This window comes from Gigantopelta aegis, chromosome 11, assembly GCF_016097555.1.
Source record: "Gigantopelta aegis isolate Gae_Host chromosome 11, Gae_host_genome, whole genome shotgun sequence".
Classification (NCBI taxonomy): Eukaryota; Metazoa; Mollusca; class Gastropoda; order Neomphalida; family Peltospiridae; genus Gigantopelta; species Gigantopelta aegis.
This window is the reverse complement of record NC_054709.1, coordinates 22,316,741-22,330,250: the sequence shown is the minus strand read 5'-3', so window position 1 is coordinate 22,330,250 and position 13,510 is coordinate 22,316,741. Positions and strand designations below refer to the sequence as shown.

At 39.4% G+C, this 13,510-nt stretch overlaps 2 protein-coding genes across 2 annotated transcripts in view; one reads left to right on the top strand and one right to left on the bottom strand.

Moving 5' to 3' along the window:
• The first annotated feature begins 239 nt into the window (after positions 1-239).
• The window catches only part of LOC121385599, a 31,659-nt gene continuing 18,388 nt past the window's right edge, over positions 240-13,510 (top strand). The window contains exons 1-2 of the mRNA XM_041516338.1: positions 240-436; positions 1,392-1,504. Of these exons, the coding sequence (XP_041372272.1) occupies positions 253-436; positions 1,392-1,504 (297 nt within the window). The 5' untranslated portion in view covers positions 240-252. The remainder of the gene's footprint in view (positions 437-1,391; positions 1,505-13,510) is intronic.
• Positions 2,744-12,575, bottom strand: LOC121385598. Its single transcript, XM_041516337.1, has 7 exons — positions 12,137-12,575; positions 11,445-11,519; positions 10,680-10,775; positions 8,975-9,085; positions 8,306-8,352; positions 7,396-7,491; positions 2,744-5,397 (listed from the first exon to the last, which is right to left on the bottom strand). The coding sequence occupies exons 2-7, from the start codon at positions 11,515-11,517 to the stop codon at positions 4,552-4,554; spliced, it is 1,269 nt and encodes a 422-aa protein (XP_041372271.1). The 5' UTR covers positions 11,518-11,519; positions 12,137-12,575; the 3' UTR covers positions 2,744-4,551.

Here is a 13,510-nt window from a genome sequence, read left to right as displayed (position 1 = left end):
AAACCTGCAATTGAGCTTAGCAGTGCATTCACTCTGGGTTGGAGCTGGTACTGGAATGAAAAATAGCCCACTGCTTTTTGTGGGGCATGAACTCAGTTCCTACCAGCCGTTAGTACGATGGCCTAAATTATATGTGTTATTAGTCGTGTGTGTATATCTTGTGAAATATACCTACTTGAAATGTTACCATGTACTTATGACGCACAAGATTTCAAATATTTGTTCAGTGATGCAGGAACTATTTATATAGTTATGTTTTGTGAATTTACACAGGTTCGCAGTCTGGCTAGTGTACCAGGAGGCAGTGACCGCGGGAAAATATGTCGATGTATGATGAGATCCGTAATGACGAACATGCTGACGAACAGATACCGTGTTGTAGGACATAAGAGAAAATTGGCCTTTAAAAACTGCACAGTTTGCAAAGTAGTTCTGGGTGAGTCTTATTCTACTGTGTCCTATTGAAAACTATGCCTACAGAATTGATTATTTGATGTATTGTATGTGTGTATGTATGTATGTATGTATGTACATGTATCTATCTATCTATCTATCTATTTATCTATGTATGAGGGGCGGGATTTAGCTCAGTTGGTGAGGCGGGACGTAGCCCAGTGGTAAAGCGCTCGCTCGATGCGCGGTCGGTGTGGGATCGATCCCCTCGGTGGGCCCATTGGGCTATTTCTCGTTCCAACCAGTGCACCACGACTGGTATATCAAAGGCTGTGGTATATACTACCATGTTTGTGGGATGGTGCATATAAAAGATCCCTTGCTGCTAATCGAAAAGAGTAGCCCATGAAGTGGCGACAGCGGGTTCCCTCTCAATATCTGTGTGGTCCTTAACCATATGTCTGACGTCATATTACCGTAAATAAAATGTGTTAAGTGCATCGTTAAATAAAACATTTCTTTCTTTCTTTCTTTCTTTTGTCTGACTCAGTTGGTAGAGCACTTGTTTTGAAATGCTTCGGTCGAAGGATCGAATCCGCTCGGTGGACCCAATTCTCTGATTGGGCTTTTTTCCGTTCCAACCAGTGCCCCACGACTGGTATACCAAAGGTTGTGGTATGTACTGTCCTGTCTATGGAAAGTGCATATAAAAGATCCCTTACTACTAATGGAAAAATGTAGCGGATTTCCTCTGACTACGTGTTACAATGACCAAATGTTTGACATCCAATTGCCGATGATTAATAAATCAATGTGCTCTAGTGGGGTCGTTAAACAAAACAAAAACTTTAAACTTTTACAACTTTAAACTATCTATGTATGAGTGTATTAATGTGAATTGTATTATATTAATTACCCTTGTGTTTATGTTTTATTTTTAAGATTCAAAGTTTATTGTACATTATTCTTCTATATAACCATGAGTCTTTCTTTCGCAGAAGCAGTAAAGAATTCCTCAAAGTCAGCATTCATGGACAGTGATATACTGACTGAAATAGGTGACCTCTTAAGGAACGCTCCAAACCAGCCTGGTAGTTCCAACTACAAGAAGGTCAGTTTTGCCAGGGAATTGATTTGCAAGGGATTTTCAATGGGCTAATTTTAGAAATGGGTTTTGGGCAAATATTGTTCCAAATTTACATGTATATTATTGTAAGTCACATGCTATTTTTACGTTTTGGTTCACACGAAAGATTTGAACTGTCAAAACCCATTGGTGTTCAGCACAATCTTAAGTAAAACTATTTTTAAAGGCTGTAAGTGGTACCAATTTGAATTTTATTTTAAAGGCCAGGACCTTTATTATTTTAAAATAAAAGGTTTTGTTTAGTGTTTTGCCGAGTTTGAATTTTATCAAAATCCCTATGGGGATTTCTGCCTCTGTTATTGTTGAGGTCTGCAGCATTAACTGAAAATTTATTATTGTTTTAATTTTTTAAAAATGTATATAAAGCCTTTCAGCTAGTGGTAGTGCTCTCCAAATTTCTAATCTACAGGTATTAGCGATATTGAGATGAAAGGAATGTTCACTATAGGTGAAATGTTGAATAAATTTCTAAAACTGAAGTATATCGACAAAAATAAATATATTTTATTTAAACCATACATGTCTTGTGAAATAACTGAAACATGTTCAGGCTAAAGCTAGTATGGGTATTGCTTGCAAAATGTTAGATATATTTAAAGCTTAAGATTCTTGGAGGTATAATGGTGGCATGGATATTATTGTCTGGTTGGTTTGGAGGGTTGGTTTTTTTTTTTTTGGGGGGGGGGGGGGGGGGGGGGGGTTAAAGAGCTATTCCAGAAATAAATGTATGGAGGTGGTGGGAGGCACTTTTTTCAAGACCCCACCACCCACATATTGTTAATTTGGAATCCCCATCATGGGAAATTTATAATTTACCCCAACGCACATCATTTAAAACTGTAAGTTGGTTCTCATTACCTTTATTTAGATTTATCTTTATTTGCGCTTCCCACAGGCAGGATAGCACAAACCATGGCCTTTATTGAACCAGTTATGGAGCACTGGTTGGTGCAAGTGGTTTACACCTACCCACTGAGCCTTGGGGAGGACTCACTCAGGGTTTGGAGTCGATATCTGGATTAAAAATCCCATGCCTCGACTGGGATCCGAACCCAGTACCTACCAGCCTGTAGACCGATGCAGATTTCAAGTGATTCCAGCTGATGATCATTATAATGTTAATAAACATTTTTGAAACATTTTTAAACCCTACATTTTTATATCATGAAAACATAATCGAAAACATAACTAACATTTGCTAAAACATTTATATAATGTTTTTATTGACATTTTATTTTGTTTGCTGGGGAAAACAAAACCATTTAACATTTCAGTATGCTAAACGTATGAGAGGTAGTGTCTCGACGTGTTGTGAACAGGTAGTGAACTAACAAAAACAATTTTGAAGGTTTCTCTATGTGAAATGTGTGAAAGGTACATGTAGTGTCTCGCAGACGTGTTGTGAACACGAAGTGAACTAAAAAAATTTTTTTTTTTTTTTTTAAGAATTCTCTTTTCAAATGTGTGAAAGGTAGTATCTCCCAGTCGTGTTGTGAACAAGAAGTGAACCCCTCAAAAAGATTTCTCTACGCGAAACGTGTGAGAGGTAGTTTCGCGGATGTGTTAACGCATAATTTAAAAAAAAGCGTTGAAGATTTCTCTATACAAAACGTGTGAGAGGTACATGTAGTAGTAGTGTCTCGCGGACATGTTGTGAACATATAGTAAACACAAAAACGTTGAAGGTTTGTCTTTGCGAAACTTGTGAGAGGTAGTGTTTCGCGGACGTGTTTGTTAAAACAAAAACATTTAAGATTTCTCTCGCGAAACGGGTGAGAGGTAGTGTCTCGCAGATGTGTTGTGAACAGATAGTGAACACAAACACATTTAACATTTCTCTATGTTAAACGTGTGAGAGGTGTTGTGAACAGGTAGTGAACTAACAATTTTGTTTTTAAATGTTAAATTTCTCTAAGTGAAATGTGTGAAAGGTAGTGTCTCGCAGAAATGTTGTGAACACGTAATGAACAAAAACCAACGTTGAAGATTTCTCTACACGAAACATGTGAGAGGTAGTGTCTCGTGGACGTGTTGTGAACATGTAGTGAACACAAAAATATTTATGAATTCTCTACGCGAAACGAGTGAGACGTAGTGTCTCACAGATGTGTTGTGAACACAAATTGAAATTGTGGAGGTGTTGTGAACACAAAAAAGTTGAAGATTTCATGCAAAACGTGTAAGAGGTAGTGTCTCACGGATGTGTTGTGAACATGTAATGAACACACAAAAAATTAAGATTTCTCTACGCGAAACACGTGAGAGATAGCGTCTAGCAGAGGTGTTGTGAACACAGTGAACATAAAAACGTTGAAGGTTTCTCTACGCTATCGTGTGAAAGGTAGTGTCTCGCAGACGTGTTGTGAACAAAATAAAACAAAAATGTTGAAGATTTCTCTATGCAAAACCTGTGAGAGGTAATGTTTTGCGGACGTGTTGTGAACACAAACACCTTTTAAGATTTCTCTACGCGTGTGAGAGGTAGTGCCTCACTGAAGTGTTGTGAACAGGTAGTAAGCACAAAAACATTTAAGATTTCTCCACGCGAACCGCGCAACAGGTGGTGTTTCACGAACGTGTTGTGAACACAGTGAACACAAATACATGAAGGTTTCTCTATGCAAAACGTGTGAGAGGTAGTGTCTCGCGGACATGTTGTTAATACGTAGTGAACAGAAACCTTTAATTTTTTTTACACAAAATGTGTGAGAGGTAGTGTCACTTTTTAGAGGGAATCAAACTCCCTGCGATATAGTCCTATTATATGCCACTGGAAGCAGTTCTTGTAAAATGTTTGCCATTTGCTATGAAATTATGGTCTGATGACACTAGGCTGATCCTGTTCAGGCGCGTCTGCAGGAATCTTAGCAGGGGCGTGTAGACTGGCGAGCTAATAGGGGGGGGGCCAAAACATGCTCCCCTGGAAAATGTATTAACAAAACATTGCTTGAGCAGGGATGGGGTTGGAACCCCAAAATGCTCCCCCTGCACACACGCCTGCTGTCTACACTTTAGTCCAGCACACAAGGTTTCATGATGCATGGTTTAAATTTCTTTAAAAATGTTCGGCCTTTAGATCTGGGTGCAATTTCATTTATCTCTTCGTAACGTGGCTCGGTGTCAACTTCCTTCCAGCACCTGTATATCTTGCCATTGATCGCAATGTAGGGCTCTTTGTAGTTCCTTTGCAAGGTCTTATATGCATATGCATTTTTCAGTCTAATATTTGCGTTTTGTCTATTATTGTATAACACCTTATCTTGGCTACTTCTATCAGATTCTTGGCTGCAAGCGTATAGTCTAATATTGGGCTCTTGCTTGTAATTATATAGCTGCTTATATTGCAGTCCAATATTCGGTTCTTGTGGGCAACTATACCGTTGCTTATCTGGTAGTCCAACATTGGGTTGTTCCATAGAAACGTGTAGTGTCTGTTGTTTGGCTTTTTGGCTGTGTTTATACTGTTGCCTATTTTGCAGTTCAGTTGCAGATACTTCTTTAAAATTTTGTGACACGTTTTCTTTGGATTCAGTTTTGTCACTAGATTCAACCTCTTCAACCTCTTCCTCGGAACTCTCCGACTCTGTCTCCACTTGTTCCATAAGATGATCACCATCCTCTTGTACATAATATCTATCTAGTGAATCTTCTGATTCAGTGTCAATTTCATTACCCTCATTGTATCTTCCCTCGGACTCCATAACTGACTCCATAACTGACCTTCTAGTAGGAAGGTATTCACTAAATGTGACCGATCTCCGTCGTGGCCTTTCAGGGTCAGGGTCAGGGACAGGTTCAGGGTCAGGGTCAGGGTCAGGGTGACATTCCTCTTTGTTCCACCTTTTTTCTAGCAAACACTGAAAAACAAAAATGTAAAAAGTATTTCTTAAATGAAATAAATAAATTCAATGTAAATTCTGGTTTGTGTTTATGTTGTTGTTGTTTTTTTGGGGGTTTTTATTATTATTATTATTTTTGTTTTTTTGTTAACTGACTCTTCTCTAATTAATATAGAGGGAATGTTGATCCTAGAAAGAACTTCTTTAAATGGTGTTAAGCTGAGCAGATTTGATATTGACAAGTGATGTTTATTTTGACACATCAAATTTATTTTATGTTCTGCCATATTTGAAAAGTTGTGCAGGAATCAATTTCAGTCCTCCTTTTTTTGGTACTGCATTTGCATAATTATATTACAGTAATAATTTGTCCATCAGGCTAACTAAAGTGTTAAACCTTGCACCCCTGTCACATACAATGAACTGTAACTCTGGATGTTATGGGTTACCCAGCTTGAAATTTTCAAACAATCTTCTACAGTATCCTAGATATATCCAGTAAAGTTTTGAAAAAACATTGGTGACGATATATTTTGGGGTCAAGGTCAAAGGTCATGTCGAACTATAACTTTCTGAGGTTTGATTTTTCGAATGTTTCGTGTACAATGAACCATTTTAATAAATAAGTTAGAGCCTTTTGAAAATGGGTGTACGCTCAACGAGGTCAAAGTTCTGATACCTGTATATCGACAATTGAGTTAGAAGCTTAAACTTTTGGTTCAGAGGTTTTCTCATCAACTACTATCAGCGTATCAAATTAAAATCTGAGACGGTGCGTCCTAAAAGTGATTGATTTGACATGGAATGTCACAGATGAATTTTACTTGTAAGAATGCAGGAAACTGCATTTTAAGGAATATAGTTTTCGAAATTTTATAGGGGGCATATCCCGAACCCCCCTAGAAACGTTGGTTTGCTCACTCATCTCAGTCACCTGGCCCCATGTCTACTTCCTTCCGCCGTGCCTGCTGTGTGCTGTGACCTGAACTTTTCTCAAGTAGGTTTAATACTGGACAAAACATAGTGTTTGTTTTTACATTTAGTAGTAATTATTTACATAGTTTCTTGTATTGTGTAATATTTGGAACTCTGCCATTTATTATATCGTACCGTCAAATAATTGTGATCGACATATGTTTTCAATACTTTGTAACTGCATGTATCGCGAGATTATGTGAGATATTACATCACTATTAACCTGTTGTTTTTCTGTAAAATTTGACGCTTATGGGAGATGATCACCGTTTTTCATACTAAACTAAGTCTGAACCAAAATGTTAACAACTACGAAAAATTGCTGTCCTACCTTTATTTTTCGTTAGATGTTACCCACATTTTGTTCAGACAGAAATCTTGACAATAACACAGATTCCACATACTAGATGATAACCATGTCACGTATATTGACTTGTAATTTTGTGCTGGCTGCGATTTTGACTTTTTATTGAATATTCACAATTTTGTTTGAAGTGATCCGGAACTGGCGCATCACCTGTACTTTTTTATTTTTTTCATCTTTTGAAAGTTAAAATTATTATTTTCTACAGAATTATGAAAAACAAAATAAACAATATACCAACCTGTAAACAGCGTTGTCTGCTTGTTATAGACATTTGACAGGGGTCAAGGTTAGTAGACCAGTTTTTATTTTAATGTGGCGAAGTACTGTAATAATTAATATTGATGATTTTGAATTTGAAAGACGTCAGTATTCCAATGACGTCACTTTGAATCTCTTTACAATAACTATATACTGGATACATGATATTTCCGTTTTAAGAATACTGGAAAAATTCTAATACAAGATTGCTATTGAAATATTTTTGTATGAACATTACTAATGCAGCTGAATGTTTGAACAAAACCTTGTGATTAAAAAATTGTACCTTTACGAAATATGGATTCCAACTGAAATTACGGTAAGAAATAATTTATTGTCTACGAAGCCAAAACAAGGGTACGAAAAGTGACTGTCGTCGACATTAGATTCTTGTGCATATAAAAAGCCGCCCTTACCTCCAAAATTATTAATCCTATCAGGATCAGGCTGGCAGAAGCTGAGAGACAAATAAATAGGATGGCCTGTGTTTTCACGGGTAGTTTGAATATATGCTGAAAAGAAAACAATAATTACTATTAGTGCAGTTTACGTATGTTTGTCCGGACCGAACCTAGCTGAAAATCAGTCATGGTATATCAAAGGCCGTGGTATATGCTATTCTGGCTGTGGGATGGTGCATATAAAAGATCCCTTGCTACTAATGGAAAAATGTAGCGAGTTTCCTCTTACTATAGCATAAATGTCAAAATTACCAAATGTTTGACATCCAATAGCCAATGATTAATAAATCAATGTGCTCTAGTGGTGTCGTTAAAAAAACAAAACGTTTAGAGTGTTAACCGTTTCACCGACCAGCTGTAAGTTATGTAGATCAACCTACCTATCATTACTCATCAATACCTGTTCACCGAACAGATGTAAGTTGTGTAGATCAAACTACCTATCATTACTCGTCAATACCTGTTCACCGAACAGCTGTAAGTTATGTAGATCAACCTACCTATCAATACTCGTCAATACCTGTTCACCGAACAGCTGTAAGTTATGTAGATCAACCTACCTATCACTACTCATCAATACCTGTTCACCGAACAGATGTAAGTTATGTAGATCAACCTACTTATCAGTACTCGCCAATACCTGTTCACCGAATAGCTGTAAGTTATGTAGATCAACCTGCCTATCATTACTCGTCAATACCTGTTCACCGAAAAGCTGTAAGTTATGTAGATCAACCTACCTATCATTACTCATCAATACCTGTTCACCGAAAAGCTGTAAGTTATATAGATCAACCTACCTATCATATGATTACTCATCAATACCTAAACACCGAACAGCTATAAGTTATGTAGATCAACCTACCTCATTGGTTTCCGGTCTCTTTGTAGTAGTAGTAGTAGTAGTAGTAGCTAAAATAATATTAAAAGTGTAACATTAAAATGTAGAATCAAGAATAACAGAGACAAAGTTAGAGTTAGTACAACAGTATTTCTGTGTGAGAGAGAGACAGAGAGACAGACAGACAGATGGAGAGAGAGATAGAGACAAAGCGAGAAACAGAGCGAGCGAGTGAACGTTTTACATATAAACACATGAACTCAACCAAGAACAACATAATAAGTGTACGGTATACAAATCTTGGCAAAAGTTAACTACAATGCACATTACTGTAATTTTCTAATGAATTTAAGTTGTCTGTAAGCTGCATAACGTCAAAACTGGTCAAAAATACTATTTCAGCCCAACCTCTTGTTTTTTAGTTTCTGATATGACGACCTCGCTAAAGTCTTACACGCACTGGCGTAGGAAGGTGCTAAAAGGTGTGTGTGGGGGGTGGGGGGGGTGCACACACACACATATAAATATATATAAACCATCGCTCTTGCTACTGGACCAAGACAAATGGGGGGGGGGGGTAAATGCCCCTTGCCTCCCCCCCCCCCCCCCCCCCCCCCCCTTCCTACGCTAATGTACAGGTATGTCGCTAATATGTCACTTATTTGGATGGTGTCAGATTGTCAGCACACTCACCTATCTGGTTCATCCTGGGTTGTGCACCTATCCGGTTCACCCAGGGTCGTGGATCCGCCATTTCCATAAGGAGTTCTTCGTGTTTGGTCATCTGCATGTTAACGCCAGCTTCTGTAACAAACAACCAAGCCAGTATCGTTAATTTAGTGTTCTTCTGCACCTATTGTCACCATAGGCTGTGGTATGTGCTATCCTGTCTGTGGGATGATGCATATACAATATCCTTTGCTACTAATGGAAAAATGTAGCACGTGTCCTCTCTAAGACTATATGTTAGAATTACCAAATCGATGTGCTCTAGTGGTGTCATTAAACAAAACAAACTTTAAAGTTGATACGTTTACTAGCCCAGAATGAATGTAATTTTATTTCATCTAGTACCACTGTGTCAAGTAGCCTTGTGCTTGAAACATGTATGGGGTACCTGTAAAAAATGAAAGTACTTGAATTTTGTGCTGAACTAGGGTAGTCATAGATGTTTAGTCACAGACGCTACCTGTCATCTCTGAAAAGAGCACCCCCACCCCCACCCCCCTTTCTGATTTACTTTAAGGGTGATGTGTTGTAATATTTATATCCGTGGTGTGTATGTCGATTGATAGACAGGTAAGAGTTTTAGCTACATGTTACTATTGTCGTCTTTGGTATTTGATTTGGTTGTATACATCCTTAAATTAAATCAGAAAAAAATGCGAGTGGGCTATACTGCAGTTTTAGATATAACGATAAGCGTCTTTGAAAAACCTACTTCAGGACAAAACTTTTTATACTAATATCCGTAGCACCCGACACGTTTCAAGGACAATAGTTCCTGTAATGCTAGGCTGCGACTATCAACTGTCGTGACGAAATTGGGCAACCCTATTGTTGCGTTGTAAGTTTCCCCGACTCCTGACGGGAGCGCTACAACTCAAGTCTTGTTGTATAACCCATTAGTTGTTAAAGTCTTGGTCAGACCGAGCTACGACGTCTTGAGATGGGGTGATTCTAGATATCTATGATTGTCCCCGACTCGATATTACAATCTTAGTTCACTGTTGTGTGGTCACACTGGAAACGATGGGTTTGCGACGCATCTGAGACAATCGTAGGGAAATCGTACGACTGTCTGCCGATAAGCTGATATTATCGTAGGAACACGATTAAAGTCGTGTGATGGTCGTGCGACCTCGTACGATGTCGTACGATGTCTTACGATCCCACGTGATGTCGTACGACGACGTTGACCTTCATACGACATCGTTTGCCATTCACATTTCAGTCATACGACGTCTTTAATTAATATTTCCAGGTGAGAACATGTGAAAATGTCGTACAATACCCTACAATCCTGGGAATCGCAGCCAGGTTTTTAAACATAACCAAAAACCGCCAAGACGTCGTGCGAGAACCCCCGATGGCTGCAACGTCGTGCAACGCCGAACGATTACGCATGATTCACACACCACCCACCCACCCCCTCGATGGTCCGCGATCAGCCGAAATTCAGCCATCTCAGGTGGTCGTACGACGTCTTAAGGCCGGTGTGACCGTAGCTTAATCTGAGCGCACCAGTCGTCAGTCGAGAGTTGGGGAAATTATAACGTATACATCGAATTGGCCACTTCGTCGTGACAGTTGACAGTCTGCGCCTAGCACTAAGTGAGGTTCACTTGGACGTGAGTGGGTCAGGTGTTGTTTGGTATACTGGTAGGTGCACACTCACCTGGATCAATCTGGTGGCTACTGGCTTGCTCTGGGCGGCCACGCAGGTTCATGAGCATCCCTTCATTTCTTGTCAACTGCCTGTCAATAACAGCCTCTGTAACACACAACACCTCAACATGCAGTGACCCATCAAACTAATATCACAAACATACACGTACAAACGTTAAAAGTTAAACTTTGTTTTGTTTAAATAAAACATTTCCTTCCTTCCTTGTTTTGTTTAATCATCGGCTATTGGATGTCAAACATTTCGCAGCGTTGAAATAGTCTTGGAGAGAAAACCCGCTAATTGTTTTTCCATTAGTAGAAAGGGAGCTTTTATATGCATGACTCCAAAGACAGGATAGTACATACCACAGTCTTTGGTTTACCAGTTGTGCACTGGCTGGAATGAGAAATAGCCTAATAGACCCACCGATGGGAAACACACTAAAGCCGATAATGCAACTGTCGTGACTTGGCAAATTATATTGTTTAATGACTACACTATCACGACTAAAACAAGGAACTGTCATCCACATAACGGCATAATTTAGAAACAAAATTCTTTTCTTTATTTCTTCAGACAAAACCGTACATTGTTGGGCGTTTTGTAAATACAACGATATACATATGTTAACAAATTTGAAAATGTGTCACAACATATTATTTAAAAAAAGCTAACCACAACCCTAACCTCAATTAATCCTAAATTCCGGCCTGGAAATATCATTGTTACTGACAACCATAGACACACATCGGCGCAAATAGAAATGACACATACCATCTTTGTTGACTTCTTGAGACATAGCGGGTGGTTTTACGGGATACTTTTTCTTCTTGGAATCAGGCTTCATATCTGTGAGAACATAACAAGAGATTAACATTTATTACATTTAATAGATTTTGAAAAACGGTAATTGCCCATGCGGCAGAGCTGTAATTGGTATCACTTGGCAGGTACAACGGAAGCAAGTACACATTGGTGGGGGTGGGGGGTGGGGGGGGGGGCTCTGAGATCGAGGGCTCAAAGGAACGTTTCGGGGTTCGGGGTATGCTCTCCCGTAAAAGTTTTAAAAAATAGATGTCCTGAAATGCCCTACGTCTGTAATTAATGCATTAATGTGATAGATGTTTTTGACGAGTAGCTGTTTGGTGTATATCACACCATAAACATAATAAATCGAAGTTAAATTCTTGTACAATATTTGGGGTAGGGGAGACAAAACGTAGCTGTCTTTTTACCTTTCCCAAAGGAAGCAGAGATAGTGTGACATATGAAAACAAACACCAAACAAGATATTTACGTCAGTTCCATCATCTAAACTGGAGGTACAATTACAGTTAACATTTTCCCATACAATCGATTAAGGCTTTTTTTTAATCGATTATCGCATCGGTAAAGCCAAACCAATCAATGTTCCATTATAATCGATCATTGGAACATCTCTAAATAGTGAAGGTGTGAAAACTCGCCTGTGGAACCATAGTCGAGATCTGCGTGCTCGCTGTCAAACTCTCACCACTGCTCCGGGAGTTCTGGGGGCTCGAATACGGAATCCACGGGCTTCTCTTCACTAAGCCCGGCTATAGGTTGTAGAATTAACACTGTAACTAACAGTAAAACGCTGTGGAAAAAAAATAGTTTTGTTTAACGACTAATCACTAGAGCATGTTGATTTATTAATGTTCAGCTATTGGATGTCAAACAGTTGGTTATTCTGACATAATAGTCTGAGTAGGCAAACCTACTGCATTGTTTTCATTAGTAGTACGGGATATATTGTATGTACGAGAAATACACCAAAAGGGACCACCGACGGGGATCGATCCTAAGCCGATCACGCATCAAGCGAGCGTTTAGCAGTTGGTGGTAATAGCAGAGCCGTAATTGGTATCACTTGGCAGGTACGACGGAAGCAAGTACACACTGGTGTGTGTGTGGGGGGGGGGGGGGGGGGGGGGCTCTTATATCGACGGCTCAAAGACAGTTTCGGGGTTCGGGGTATTATACTCTCCCGTAAAAGTAAAAAAAAAAATAGATGTCCTGAAATGCAATTTACTGCATTCTGCACGTTAATTGATCTCTGCCTGAAGATTTACCACCAGTAATATTTTTTATTCAGAATTATTGAGGGGGGATAGAGTCCTGCCCCCCCCCCCCCCCCCCCCCACCCCCATTGCTCCGCCGTGCCTGCTTGGGCTGGCAAATTCTCATGGTGTTTGTGAATAGCCCTATGTCTGCTTTTTTTATAATTGGTAAAAAGTCGATCACGCATCAAGCGAGCGTTTAGCATTTGGCTACGTCCCGCCTCATGCTGGGAACGACAAAGCAAGTAATATTCGTAACAACAAACAAGAAACTAACAAGCAAGCAAGCAAGCAAGCAAGCAAGCAAGCACGCACGCACGCACGCACGCACGCACGCACACACACACAGATTATAGTGACGTCAGTTTGAATTTGAAATGCATGTCAATACAAAGAATTGTCGTCGTTTTAATGCATAGGCATTGAACTCTCGATGAAACCACTGTTTGCGCCGAGTGGAAACATGTTACAGTTTTAACATTCTTGAGTTCATTATGGCTACCAGTCTCGGTGGTGTCGTGGTTAAGCCATCGAACATAAGGCTGGTAGGTACTGGGTTCGCAGCCCGGTACCGGCTCCCACCCAGAGCGAGTTTAACGACTCTGTGGGTAGGTGTAAGACCATTACACTGACTTCTTTCTCACTAACCACTAACGAGAAGTTTGTTTTGTTTAACGACACCGCTAGAGCACATTGATTAGTTAAGCATCGGCTATTGGATGTCAAAGATATGTTATTCTGACTCGTAGTCATCAGAGG